The 14,865-nt window shown below is 39.9% G+C and overlaps 1 protein-coding gene across 5 annotated transcripts in view; it reads right to left on the reverse strand.

Annotated features, from left to right (window-relative positions):
• LOC117149886 overlaps positions 1-14,865 on the reverse strand; it is a 30,399-nt gene that overhangs the window by 13,845 nt on the left and 1,689 nt on the right. For 3 of the 5 annotated variants that reach the window (XM_033316835.1, XM_033316830.1, XM_033316832.1), the window contains exons 2-4: positions 14,598-14,843; positions 5,934-6,095; positions 382-463 (exon numbers count right to left, since the gene is read on the reverse strand). In XM_033316835.1, coding sequence (XP_033172726.1) covers positions 382-463; positions 5,934-6,048 — 197 coding nt within the window. In that variant the 5' untranslated portion in view covers positions 6,049-6,095; positions 14,598-14,843. Of the gene's footprint in view, positions 1-381; positions 464-5,933; positions 6,096-14,597; positions 14,847-14,865 lie in introns of all 5 variants that reach the window. The other 2 variants (XM_033316831.1, XM_033316834.1) reach the window with 2 other exon arrangements.

A 14,865-nucleotide genomic window follows, 5' to 3' on the forward strand; every position in this document is an offset into this window, starting at 1 on the left:
CCTGAAAAGCGATTCGAAAACCTGGTCAGCAAAGCCAACTTGTTTTGCTTCTTTAGCTACCTTTTTTTTTTGGCTACAACTGTCGACCACTTTGGCATTGACAGTTAGCTGTCGGCGAACGGAAATGCAATGTGCTGCTGTAACGGCAATTGCTGGATCAAGAACTATATATATAGATGGATATATATATGTACCATCAATCGCCATTAAACCCAGCTAGTGTATTTGCTCAAGCGTAGCTGCCTGGTTAAGCTGAAACACCTTCTCAGGTTCGATTGATGGGACAAAGAGCGGAACAAGCTGGCGACTTCCTCACAAATCGGGCATAATCTCATTTGGTCGGGGAAATTATCATATGGTTATGGTTGCGACTCCACTCACCTTCGACACAGTTCGGCGCTTTTATCCCACGAGTGCTTGATATTGAAATATTTATAACAATTCAAGCCGCGCAGTTCCCAACCTGAAAGATACGAAGGAGAAGTTGGCATATTAGACGAGGTTAAATTTGTGTGTTTAGTTTAAATTCTATGGATAGTTCTAGATAAACTTAGCAATTTAAGTCAGAAGTTACCAAAGATATGGTATGCCTTATCATTTTACTTATTTGAAACAACAATGCCCAGAATTCCATTTAACCATACTTAACTGGTATGAATTAATGCACAAATATTCTGTTGGCATTCCTTACTGCTTAGAGATACTTTAAATTAATTGCTTTCTTTATAAACCCAGCATTTTTTTAGACAGCATTAGATCTGTGTCCAAATCTAAGCCTCTTAAAAAGCCAGCAAGACGATTTCATGGAAATTAAACAGTATGCTCTTAATCATTAAATATCACCACTGCCAACTGGAAAGAGGAAAGAGATATGCTCGTTGGTGACCCCAATCAGCATCTTAACTGGTTTTGCATAACTTATGTCCAGCAGCTACGACAACTTTCTGCGCGCGTTTTGGGCGATGAGAACGAGAATTCCGACTGAAAATCAGCGGATAATTAAGTGGTTGGGCCAACTGAGATGCGATCTAAGATGCGGCTGTGACGCTTTCGTTTTCCTCCGAACGGCAAAAGTTTTCCCGGTAAAATGGGAAAGTTGCGCGCGAAACTTGGACTCGGACTTGGACTCGCCTCGAAGTCAGCTTGATTGACAGCTTTCATTTAAAATCAAATCGTCTAAAATATGCACTCGCACACCGCTCTTTGTTTGCAAACAAAAAGCAAAAGTATTTAAACAATTTGTTGCTGTTTTTTTCTGCGCAGACGCACGCGCTGCTATTTTAAAGTGGTCGGCAAATGTTGTCTTTGGTGTTTTCCTCGGTTCGGCTAGTTGTTACAGATTTTCCAATTCGCATGGGTGTCCGAATGGGACTTTCACGATTTCCTTGTCCAAGTATTGCTTTCGAGGGAAAACTACATCCTGTCGATAAGGCATGCTCAATTGAAAACTGCATTTCTGCGTAATTATTTATTAAAGAAACCAAGGTGACAATTTCTAGGCTATTTCTGTAGAAAAGTTCAAAAAGATGATCGTAAAAACCGGAGCAAAATTTGCAAGTTGTTTTTTAAAATTGTCATTCATTAAGTTGGAAAGTTTACGATGCTGTTAACCAGCTTTAAAGTTTATTGCAAGGAATAATAATATGGTATATGTCCAATTTTTTTAAAATTTTTGAAAATACATCATTATTCTTATTTTTCTGTTAAAAATTGAATTTCATTCTGCAACTCAACAATTTCGCAACCTAATAATCGATCAGTGAGCTTGCCGCAAATCTTGCGGTTATTACCCATTTTACCAACCATCCCGCCCAATTTACCAGCTTAAAAAAAAAAGTTAACGTTACTCCTGCGGCTTATTTGTTTGCCTAACTGGCTGGCCGTACCGCTATTGGCCACACAATTTGTTCGAATTTATTTATTTGACTGCCCAGTTACCGCAGCGCAATTTGGTATTAGCCATGCTTGAATGCCAAAATAACCACAGGTAACTGTTAGGCGTTCCACTTGCAGACGAACCGAAGAAATGGTTCTCGGACATTTCTGGACTCCGTTTGGGCGATCTTTCTGGGTTACCCAGCACGCTTCAATGGAAATCTAAATCAGCACAGTGGCCTTCTGTGTAATTGTTTTTAATGGCTGCAAATAGATTCCGCCCCGCCGAACCGAGTTCTTTCTTTCTTCTTCCGAACAGTGCCTGCGATAAATTCCCCGCCACCTTGTGGCCATGTCACCGTGACAGCCAAGAACTTCGGGGTTCGATTCTCGTCGCTGGGCAATTAAAGCCACGTAACTGCCAATTGGCTTCGGAAATTCTTTGGGTCTTGCCTTCGACTTGGGTGCAGCCGCAGAGAACTGGACAAGGTTAGCCGGTTTCGGTCTCCATCCACGTCTTTGCTGCTTTTTTCTACCTTTGCAGTTGTTATTTCTTTGGTTTTATTGAATTGTGTGCCAGATATTTGAAATTCTTGCCAGGAAGTTTTGTTTTCCCCAGCTTTTTGCGCCATTACCTATGCAAATGTTTGCTGCGTGACTTGGCCAAGTGTTTCGCCCCGTCTTTGTCTCATTAGCTCAGTGCCTCTCTTTCTGCTGGCTTAGTGTGCGCCGACTTGCCCGATCATTGTCTATATATAATTTGCAGGGCAGACTCAGTGATTGCAGCATACGAAAAGATCTTGTGAAAACAATACCAAATTAATAATGTGAGAATTTCTTACGTAAAAATTATATAGTTATATATAAGCACGTGGGATTTTTACCTACATAGATACATGCTTCTTGTAAGATCTCATTTTGTCAAAGTACAGATTGTTCATTACATTAGCTAATTGAATTATTGTGGGTTAAGTGAGTACGTTCTTTAATTTTAATTTAGTGAAGCTCCTAGATCTTTTCATAATCTTAATTGTTAATAGTGTAAAACTACGTTGATTAAATCTGGTTTGCTTAACCGCACGTACTTATTACCCAATTTCCGACAAATAAATATGCCATGCCCTGTTTTCAAACCCACTCTTTCGAAATCGTTGAAGTTCTTTTTCTTGAAAGAAGTAAGAAAAAGTGAAAACTTCGTTGCGGCTTGCAATAAATCTTCTTTAGTGTGCTCATTTCATTAACCCCATTGCCAGCCGAGTAACTCGGAATCTTGGCCATTAAATCTCTGCGAAAGAAAAGACTTACGAAAAGAATAAGATCTTAATTTCAGTGAGTACGTAGCTTTGATTAAATGTGCTCCTTACTATTTAATTAACTTTATTTTCGGTTCACACTGAAGTCGGTGGAGTGGAAAAGCGTTGACTTCCTTTGACCAAACTAAAAGGCCACCGACATATGTGGAAATATTTGTTTAATTTAACTTGAGCTCACGCTTATTTCACGCTTTATGATTAACTAAACGCTTCAATATCATAAATAAAACTGCAAAACAAAGACATTACAAATAGTGGTGGTAACACATTGTCGCCGCTCCATAAATCACTTTGGTGGCTCTAATCCATGTGTGTGCCCGCCGACCCAGAACCCTTAATCAGCTTAGCCAAATCAGCCCACTTTTCTGCCAGTGTACGCATAGAACTCACCGACCGAACGATAGAGGGAGAAAGAGAGGGATGCTCATTTAATTAGCTGGAATCGCTGTGGCAGCTCGGCTGAGTTTACTCAAGCGTGTCCAAAAATGTGGAAGTTGCCGTTCTAAGTCTACGCGATCGACTCTGCTCATGCCGCGAGCCATGTTTGTCAGTCCGTCAGTTACGTCGACTTGGTCATCATCATTTTGAGGCTTTTACCGTTAGGCCTCAGGATTCCTAAGTGGCCGCCAATGGCCGATGGCGGTACAACTTCTGTTCGAACTGATGGAAATTGATTACTTAAAGACCGTTGGTTCTGGCCATTTGGATGGACGGAAGCATTATCATAAAGGCGCTCAAAATTGCAGGTGATTTTATTGAAGGTCTTTATTTATTTGACAGTTGTATAATTTATAATCAATTCTTAGGATCTTACAAAAGCGCAACTTGGTATTTCCCATAATATCATCACTGTTCGCTGATCTTAACCATCTGACAGCTCAACTAATGACACAACATCATAATTCCATTAGTTGAGTCATAAAATCGAAAACATCACTTCTTAGCCCATATCCATGTCGATATCGCTGTATTAACACCGATCAATATGCAACGTCTAAATGGGTGTAAAAAACTGCAATAACTGCCAAGAGTTTGGCCTATTTTTCGAACCGTCGTTTGTGCAATGAAACCCAGCCGACTGCACCTAAAACAAGTCACCGATACCCAGACACCTGCATATGAAAAACTTAAGTGCGGTTGAAAAAGTATTTAAAAAAATAAAAGACTTAGGCAACGAACTTGTTTGGCTCTGCACAAGTGTTAATCAGCACAGCGAGCTGCAGCTAGTTGGGAGATGGATGGACTTGGATGGCTAGGAAGCGGCGGGCGCAAGTGGCACAGCGGGTACAAGTTGGAGCCAAGGAGAAGTGCACTGAGAGAAAAATCGACAAGTAATCACTTAGTAGCAGAAAATTGAAAGAAATCAGTCAAACTGCCAACTTATTCAAAATATATGTAAGTATATTAATACTTTAAAGTTGTTAACATGACTGTTAAAATGTCACTTTTCTCACTGTGCACAGTAAGTCGGGTAAGTGAAAAAAATAAGCAGCAACGACTGCAGCAGCGGAAAACCGTTAAGAAATCTCGTTTGTGTGGGGCCCAAGTCTGGAGTTGGGAATTCTTCATATGGAGTATATATACATATATATTCTATATATATATGCTGTCATGGCATTCTACGAACGAGAGAAAATGGTAATGGGCGAGGAGAGAAACAAGTTTGGCATATGTAATAACCGTTATCGGCTACTTGCTGCCGCCTTTTTTTCAGGTGTTGTAGGCGGCAATGCCAAGTGAAAGGCTTATGGCCCTAACTCAGCCACCCTGCGGCTGACTCCCCCTTCATATTGATTGATTAGCCCGGCCATAACTTCCGTCATGTACACATTTTCTGCACACTCTTCAGCTCACCGAATTGTATTTCTTTTCAGTCGGTTCTTTTTGTTGGTTGCGTTGGGTGCTAACTCGTTTAGCAGGTTGCTTATTGGCTTTAGTGGATTTTGTCATTAGCCCAAGAATTTTTATAGCACAAACGTATGCGATATGTTTATGACACAAATATGGCTAAGCCTACACTGAGGAATAAATACCAATGTTGATAAACTTGATTTTTAAGGCACGAATCGGGTAGAAACGATCATGATAAGCTTTAAATGGCATGAACATGGAAATGCCATTTTTAGAAAATTATTAAACGTGATAAATGGGATTTCGTATGAATATCAGGAAAATTACTTTGGGGACTTTGGGTGTTTTATTTGCTTATCATTGAGGAAATTGTGTTCTTTATGCTGGATTATCAAGCGTAAAAACTACGCCAGTCATCGTTAATCTATCAAAAAGCAGCGTGAAATTAAAAAAAAGAGATTAACCAATTTAAGTTGTTAGTTGATAATTTGGGTCGACTAAAATTTCTCCATTCCAGTTGCATGTGTAAGTTGTAAGCCTTTGAAGTTGAGAAAAATCTCCACAGACACTTTAACAACCGGAAATGGTTCATCATACCACGCTTCGATCACAGACAATCAATTACGCCATTAACAACGCTTAGAACAGTCAAGGCAAAGACAAAGAAGTCTTAAAGGCATAATTGCCAGTTTGAAGCACACCCAATAGACAGACTAACACCCAAACAAATCCGTTTCCAACTGCCTTGGCCAAAATTATACCTATACGCTTTTGATTTATGCGAAAAGTTTTGGTTCGGTTTTTTTTGGCCACACCTGCGTCCTGCTGCAAACGCACGTGTTTCAAATGCAATTTGGTTGCTGTAGGTGAGTATGGTTAAATGGACCAACTTACCATTGGGACACGAAAACGCCTCGTCGGCTCCAATTAAGTGTAGCAAATTTAGGAGCAGCAACGACGACAGCAAAGCGGCCAGCCAATGCGAATTGGCTGCCGTCGATTGTTTCATTTTGGCCCGATTTAATGCCCAGTTAAGCGCGGTGGTTTCTTGCCAATCTGCAATCAGAAAAAAAGAGTGAAAATAAGTATAAGTTTCGAGTCAAATTCAATAATCCGGGGTAAATTAGTTTACGGCCTCGCCCTGGCCACCAAAAAATAGAAAAATGGAATAATCACAGAAACCGGTTGCCTCATTCACACTTCACATCCGATAAAAGGTAATGATTAGCAAATTTATGCCACTCTGACTCAGTCTCCGGCTGAAATTTCGATATGAGCACGTGTTTCTGTGGCGAATCGCGTTTAGCGAATGCGGTTTTAGAAAGTTTCTCGAGAACCGCAGCCTGCAAAAGAATTCGCAAATACTAAGCTAAGCCCTCTCCCCTTTGAAATTTGCAGGTGAGCCATAAATAAAACTAATGCTCTTTTTAGTGCGTCGTTTATACACGAGAATGGAATTTTTGAAAGATGACTTTCACGCACAGCAAATTATTTATGAACATTTTTATGGGGGGCATTTATAATGCAACAAAAGGAATATTTAAAGCTGAATGTTCGTTACTCATCATTCAGTGTTGATACAGAGGTCGTCTATCAAATTTATTTAATAAACCTGTGTTTTCTTCAACATCATTCGCCCTAATCACCCCTTTAACAAAGCTGATTAGCTGTTGTACTCAAAAATAATTGTTAATTGTTATTATATTAACCAACCCAAAGTTTAAGGTTACTCCGATTTGACTGTCATTTATCACGATTGCGACTGAATTTGTTTGCAGTCGTGTGATCTGTGTGTGTGATTTTTCATTCATATATCCAAAGCTAAATAAAGTCGGTCTGGGTTTTCTGGGGTGGGGTTCGCGGGGATCGTCCCCTCGTCACCTTCCACCGCTTTGTAAACGGAGATCGAGGCGCAAGGTTGCCGTTATTGCCAAGTAATTATAGACTGGCTAACACAAGATGTACAGTTGCATGTTGATACAGTTTGTATTAGTGCTTGCCTGCTAACTGAACTTGTTTTAGGGTGGAGGCTGGATTATGGCCTCAATAATTTGGGGTGAAAATCATTGCTTTGATCACCATTTACTTTGGTCATTTTATTTGCCATGGTTAAATGTTGTTTACAACATACATAATTGAATTTTTATTTAATTATTGGAATCATTAAATTAATTTATAGGCTCACCAACATTTTTCGTATTTCATAACTTTCAAGTTTGTTGCTTAAGTCTTTTGTTTTCCTCAGTCCAGTGGTGTGTGTGTGTTTCTTTACTGCATTGGAAATACGAAACCCCAACGCAACTCGCACAGTCTCCTGGACCCAGATTCAAACTGAGACCAGCAGCAGATCAAGTCCATTAACAACTTCCGCAAATTGTCTCTGGGAGAAATCTCAGTCTGGGCTTAAAATTTAGTCAAACGCGAAGGCAAACTCCCTGCCACATGTTTCATTTGCAATGCGATAGCCCAACATCAACACAACGGCGAAACATTAGATAACTTTGTTGCATGCGAATGAAAGGCTTAAATCCCAAAAAAATAATAAAGATGGTGAATAAAAAGCCATTGAAAAGCGGCTTATACTCAGACAGGTCTTGGCGGCTTTTATTGAAGACAAAAAAAGACAGCACAAAATAATAATTTGCAAGTAAGCTAAGACTGCACGCACCACTCAGCGCTAATTAAGAAAAATAGCGATGCCAACTCTTGTTTATGTTTATTTCTAATTAAAATACTAATATAAGCAAAAGGGCAATGAATTATGCAATGTGTTGTTTTCCTTTGCCCGGAGTCTGACTTTTCCCAGTTTAGAGTTGAAACTTCAACTGCAACTCCAACAACTGCAGCTGGCTGAAAAGCCGCAGGCCACAAGTCGCATTTTTTGTGCAATTAGTCGACTATGCGGTTTGGCCCAGAAAGCAACTTGCAGCCGTCAAACAGCTAACTTGTTTCGATAGCTAACTGTTTATCCACTTGGCCAACAGCCACCCAAACACTTGTGTGTGGGTGAGCCAAGTCCCACGGAGCCACCTTAAACTCGGGTCTAGGCTGCGCCAGCACCAGTAGCATTCAACGGAAAGGCGCCAAAAATTATAGAGGCTTACCCAACATTTATTTACTTTGCTGTTTAATGAAGCGCACACATTTGATGACGGCGGGGAGAGGGGCAGGGAAGTGGGCGTGGGTGGGAGGGAGTCTTTGACCGAGCCAAAGACAGCATTGTCATTAGCTGACTGTGAAATCTGTGGGTCCATTGAAGGCTAAACAACATCACTGTTCACATTAGGTGTGTTTGCCAAAGATTCAATGAAATTTAATATTTAAATATACAGTTGAGATGATCGTATTAGTTATGGGAATATTTCCGTAAAATATGTAATCTAACAGAAGCTTATTAATTGCAAGCAAACATGCCACTTTAATATTGGTTTATAATTAAATTTTATAATATTTTGCATCAATTATTATTATTTTCAAAATAAAATAAAGTAAAGAAAAAACTTCAGCTCACGGCACCAATTTTTTAATTGATAGCCCTAGGAAATAATACAACTTTAAGCTGTCAAAAGTCAATACCCTGGAAAATGTTTGGCCAGCAGCTAATTATATAACATCAGCTAATGATGGCAGCACGAATGAAAATGTTTTCGAAGACTTAGCAAACAATATTTACAATTCTTCGCGCAAACTGCACACTGCAACCGATTACATGCGCCATATGCAAATGTTGGCTTGACTAATATGTAATAAAAAAGTAAAAATACTCTACACATTTAGCATATAAATAAGCGAGAGTGAAAGGTTTGGGATTTGATTTAATGTCCGCATTTTAATCCCATTGATTTGGCTTCGATATCGTTGTGTCTTTCTTAAGCTCATCGTTTAACAATCGTTTCGAAAGATTCACGAAAAATTAGCATGAAAATGGGCGGCATGGCAAGTCGTTTAGTGTGGATTTTCGTAACTCTCATGGCTGACACCGATTAAAGGCTGATTAAACTGGAGATAGCAAATCAAAGTTGATTTAATAAGCTGCGCGACTCGCGTGTGAATACCAATAAGCGTCGGTCATAGGGTATTTGCTAGAAACGAAAGACTTAGGCAACGAACTTGACAGCCTCCAAACAAGAGAACCACTCATCATCGGCCAACTAGAGAACAAAAGCGTTGTGCAAGCCCAAACATGAAAAACCTTTTCCATCCGCATCGAAGCTGCGAGTTTCGCAATCCCGCCATCAAACGGAGAGGAAAACTGCATCACAAGAAGTGTGGAAGAGACTCATGGCTGCTTCAGTCGCAATCAAAATTCAAATATTTTCTGGGCAAACACACTACATGTGTGCCGAGCGAATATCAAGCAAGAAAACTGAACGATCTGTGACCAAACCGGTTGCCGCTGGCTCAGTATGCAGCCATCATTGATGACACCTTCGACATTTAAAAACAAAGTACAAACACAAGTTAAATCAAAACGAATACCGTAAAATGATGACTAAGTTGAGCAAATGGTAAAAGTCAAACGGGGTACATAATTTCTGGTGAACTTTTTGTGCCGCTGGTTTTCGATTTTGGTGATTGGAAATGCAGCTGCTGCCGGTTTGTTTTAGAGGCCTTTTAAAGACGACTCTTTAGTTTTCCATTTCCATTCCGCATCAGCCACCATCATCTTCACACGAGCCCACAGTTTTTCCAGCAAAGTAAAGTCGGAACTTTCACTTGCGCACTTGCCTGGGGTGGGCATTTTCAGCGTTTTTCGTACCGGGTTTTCCTTTTGTTTTTTGGCTGTGCCAATATTGGCCACACAAATCGATGTTGGCCAACGAGGGAAAACACGTTTCCAGTTATTGTGCCTGCCCAACTAATGACCAAATATTATTATACTTTGATTTCTTTGGCCTGAAGGTCAATTGGTTTTTACCATTTTTTACAAATTGAGTTTTTGGCTTTCGGTGTCAGTCAGTTGTTTTTGTGTCCAAGGAGTGAAGAAGTGGATAGCGAGAGAGGAAACTGGGACAGAAAACGAGGATCAATTGCCTGTAGAGAGAGTACAATCTCTTAAGTGAAGTGCTTTAATGAAATGGAGAACCGAAGAGTCTGCAATGACTGACTATAATTTGATGGATGCTCGCGATTCAATTGAGATCAGTTAGAGAAACATTAATCAGGGGGACAACAATCTGGCGGAGTAGATCAATCTGACTTCGACAGCTTAATGTGCAATAAATACAGCATTGGCTTCATTCAATCTAATTGATACGTTTAAGTGGCAAACCAATGTAATTGGTTCAATTTGTTTAAGAAATTTACTTGAACCAATTTAATAAATTTATTTAAATAAATGATGCTCTTCTATTTTTCCAGATATCAGATGTCTGATATGACCTTTTAAAGTCTATTAAATTATTCGTAATTCATAAAAATTGTACATAAAGGGCGGCACCTTTGTTCTTCAATCAGACTCACTCTCATTGGGCTGAAGCTTTCCATAATCCAACCGACCGTTATGGAACTTCAAATAAAAAAGCACGAGGAAATCGAGAAACACTCAGAAGAAACCAGATTTGTATGTAAATTTATGTTCTTTCGAACTTTGTGATTTCTTTTTTTCTGCTCTTGCAGCCATTGATCTTTCGGTTCAACATAAAAATTTGTGTTTAATTTCGATGGTCAGGTAGCCGGAGCCGCAGGGAGCAGATCTTGGGGAGATCGGGGAGAAAAACCAGCTGGGCAGCTGGCCGCTTGGCGGAGGGACCCAATGAACTAGTTTCGAGCTTGTGGCATGTAAGTTTTTTGTTTTTTGCTTTTTTTTAATGCCGTGGTATTTGGGTTACATGAAATGTTTGTGGCCAAACCAATGGAAGTTTGATGGCGTTTCTATTGGCGAAGGAAATAAAATCGTTTAATGAACTATGAAGGTTTGCTCTGTGGTTATCCATTGGTCACCTAATGTTATAGCCAAGCAAATTGGCTGGGCGAGAAAATCATAAACGTGTTTAGTTTCCCATCGAGACGCTTTTCCTCGACTAAAACCAGGCAACTGAAACTTTTCACTATCCGCGTATTTGTATTTATCTTTTTCGGGCAACTTGCTACCGCCAACAGCAACTTCGGCAGCAAAACATTCATTTGTTTTCATGTACAGCCGGAGCCGTCGAAAGCTGTTCACAAAATGGTCAAGTGATTTCCACTGGCCAACACTTTCACAAGCTGGAAAAAAAAGAGCGCCAAGAAGCGCTGCGGGGCTTCGAAGTGGGTGATGGGTGCAATTAATATTTAATTTGTATATAGACAAGGAAAAGTTTGTTTTCCATTGCCGCGAGCTGATGGTTTTGTAACTGAATCCAAATGACTGAGTCCAAATGGTGAAATGGTGCAAGGGGCCGCACCTCGGCAGAAAAACTCAATTAAATACACCCACCGACTTGAGTGCCAAAATGAAGTCAGCGGATTGTCAAACAGAAAGGAATGGCTGGTTATAAATAAAAATAACAAAATTCAAGGAATGATGGCACTCCCATGATATCTTGAAGTGCTATCAAAACAGTAGAGAAAACCCGAAGTTTTGCTACTCTAGCAAAATATGCACGAAAACATAAAAAGTAAAGATTCCATTTTGTATCTCATATTTTTAGAATATTTATTTACATCAAATATTTTAAAATGAATAAATATATATCCCATTTAAGGCCAAGTCAACAATCTTCAGATATTTTCCCCCAGAGTATCACTATCGCACACAAAGACCCTCGTGGGCTCAGTATCAGTATCTTAATTCTCTGTTTTGGTTAGCGACTTTTTGAAACCGAAGACGTTAGCTGCGTGGCTCGAAGACGCACAGCCGTCAAGAATGCAGCCAAAAAGGCAAGAGCGTCCAAGTTAAAAAACAGGTTACGAGAAGTATGCACACTGAGTCAAAAGTCAGACAGTCTGGCCAAGAGTCAGTTGGGGGGATCATTGTGTTGGGATGGGTGTGTGTGTGTGCGATGTGAGGCGGTCATGTGAATTATATTTTGAAGATTCGGCAGCTTAAAAACGCAGATAGTCCGAAAGTGAATGGAGGAGGAGCTTGGGAGAATCGCAAGCGAGTAGATGGAACTTGATAACTTGGCTGGATTACGAACGCGGTTCCGCTGGGCATTTCCACAGTTCAGCTCACCTCACTAAGCCCGATCACAATTTTTTCATTTTTAACAATTGTCGACAATGGCAGCGTCAAATGTTTTTTGTTTTGACTCGCTTTTCCCGGCGAGTGAGCTCCACTTTTCCACACAATTCTCACAATTAAAAACATAAGAAGAAAACAGAAAACGCACACAACATGAAGCTGGCGATATGGCGATGGAGTTGGAGAAATAAAGAAAATTTGTGGCAATTGTAACTAATCGACGAGCAATGGCTAATGGCGCCGAGAAAGCGCCCACCTTGGGAAACTTATGAAATTGTCAACAGCTTTTCAACATGATTAAGCCGCTTTTTGCCGCGAAGAAATAGAGAGCGCTGCGATGACCATTAATTCGCTTTTAGAATGAGTTTGGCATTTGGAGGCACTTTCACTGCCGCCGCGGAGACGGAAGTTGAGAATCTCAATATAAACAAAAATTGAAAATCAAGATCCACAGTTTCGAAAACTTTCGTTGCCGGGAAAGAGTTGATGATTTGAAAATTATTAACCCAATCAAATGGGTATAATTATTTAATGATTTGATGGACGCCAGACATGCAGCGAATATCCATCTCTCTCTCTATAATAAGTTACTCGCATGTCGGAAAAGATCTTAGTCCAGATCAGACCGCTGATGGATGGATCTCTCTTAAGACTAACGCAGACAACGCCCTGGCATTCCATTATTTTAATGGCCAACTGACACTTGATATGCGGCAAGAGATTTGTCATTCATGTGAACCATGCGTAGGACCCATCAGTCCTAATAAACTAGACCATAATACATTTCATTCCACTAATTTCAACTGACTTCTCGCACTTTCAGTAGGGATTTGGAGATGGGTCCCTACCTGTGATTGCTGTGAATTAAATTCTGGACGTACCCTTTGTTATTGCTCGTTTTTTAGGGTGTGTTTGTGTGTATCTACCTGCCGATACATTGGCATCAGCTGCCAATTATCAACCTTCGAGAAAAGGTCGAAGAATCTAATGCTTAGCTCGTCATAGTCCAAATAATAGATGACTTTGTGGCGTTTCTTTCGGGGATTGTTTCCTTCGAAATGGTGGATTAAATCATACAAGTGAAACCGAAGCCTTTGTTAGGTAAAAAATTAATTCGACTTCTAGAAAATCGTAGTCACAAAATAACTTTCCAACTCCATGCACTCCATGTCCACACAAATCAAAAGACTTAGGCAACAAACTTGCATTCACTTCTGTTGCTTGCAATCCCTATTACACTCTTAACACACATTTTAGCCACAACTTCCGTTTGGATGCTGTGAGCCAAATACCAATATACAAATTATGACTAAGCCGTAGCGACTAAGGCATAAAGCACGCGCTAAAACAAGTTTTACTTGTTCCGATACCTTTTGCCAAGTTATGAAAACGACTTAAGTAGAACTCATCTCCGGAGAGAATCCCTAATCATGGCATAAATTTCCATAAAGCAACCAGTTTATTTATATTTGCCAAATAGCTTTGCCAAAAAATGAGCAACGATATAAAAAGCAAACACCGAATTTTTGTGGCTTGTTTACAAGTGTGATGAGGGCTTTTTGCATTTGTTCTGCTTTTCACTTTGGGCTGAGTGAAATTTTCTACTACTTCTATGGCTTGTTTCGGTTTCTGTTATTAAGCAACAACAACAGCGCGCCGAGTGCGTCTTGAAATTGAGGTTAACTGTTTGGGTAGCTCTCGCTTTTCGACTTTTCGATGGAGTTTTGGGGGTACGGGTGTGGGTATGGGTACGGGTACGGGTATAGGGAAGCCGACATGGCCTTTATTGAATGAATGTGACAACAAAGGCGAGTCAGACACGGCCGGCAGACAATCGAAGCTTTTTTTTTATGTTTTGTTTAATAGAAAGTAACAGAAATTGTTCTTATTGTTGTTGGGGTGTGCTACTTTTTGTGGATAAGTGGGAATCCATATTGCAGGCTTTATATGGCACACAGCAAAACCACCACTCTCGATACGCCAATTGTATGCTCAATCAGTGGAATCAATCAATTATTTAAACACAATTAAATCGAAGTTTCATTGCAAATCGTTGGATAAAACGAAAGCATGGCATTGTTTATAGCTTAATTTGTATGTAGACATATGCATAATTAATCGGATTTTTGCGCAATGACTGAAGCCAAAATAAGGCGTGTCTTGAGATTGGCTTTTATTTCATTTGACTTACTGATTGATAGTTATGAGGTATTATAGAGTGATGGTATGCAATGATGTCAGCTTAAAAGCAGAAGAATATAACGTCATTGGTAGTAAAAAGACTAATATTGCCTTTTATACTTAGTATAACCTCCAACCCGTATTTCCACTCTACATTTTTTACTTGCCGCTCTTTTCCGGCTCATTCGCTGCCATTTCAATATGCAACTCACCTCTTATAAATGCAGCTGTAGCTATATATAACCACTATATAGGTTCGATACGTATCGTTCGCGACTGCTAGTATTCCAATTTATGTGGCATGTCAGCTGGTTATCCTTGAGGTCAACAAAAGCGACAATAACGACGGTTTCTTTCCCTTTCGCGACGACGGCGGTGTCAGTTTTTTTATGGCAACTTATTGGTGCGGTTTTCTTTTTAAATATTTAAACTTTTAAATGTACAAGGCCAGTGTTGCACTGCTGGAGATATTTAAGTTGA

This window comes from Drosophila mauritiana, chromosome 2L (genome assembly GCF_004382145.1).
Source record: "Drosophila mauritiana strain mau12 chromosome 2L, ASM438214v1, whole genome shotgun sequence".
Classification (NCBI taxonomy): Eukaryota; Metazoa; Arthropoda; class Insecta; order Diptera; family Drosophilidae; genus Drosophila; species Drosophila mauritiana.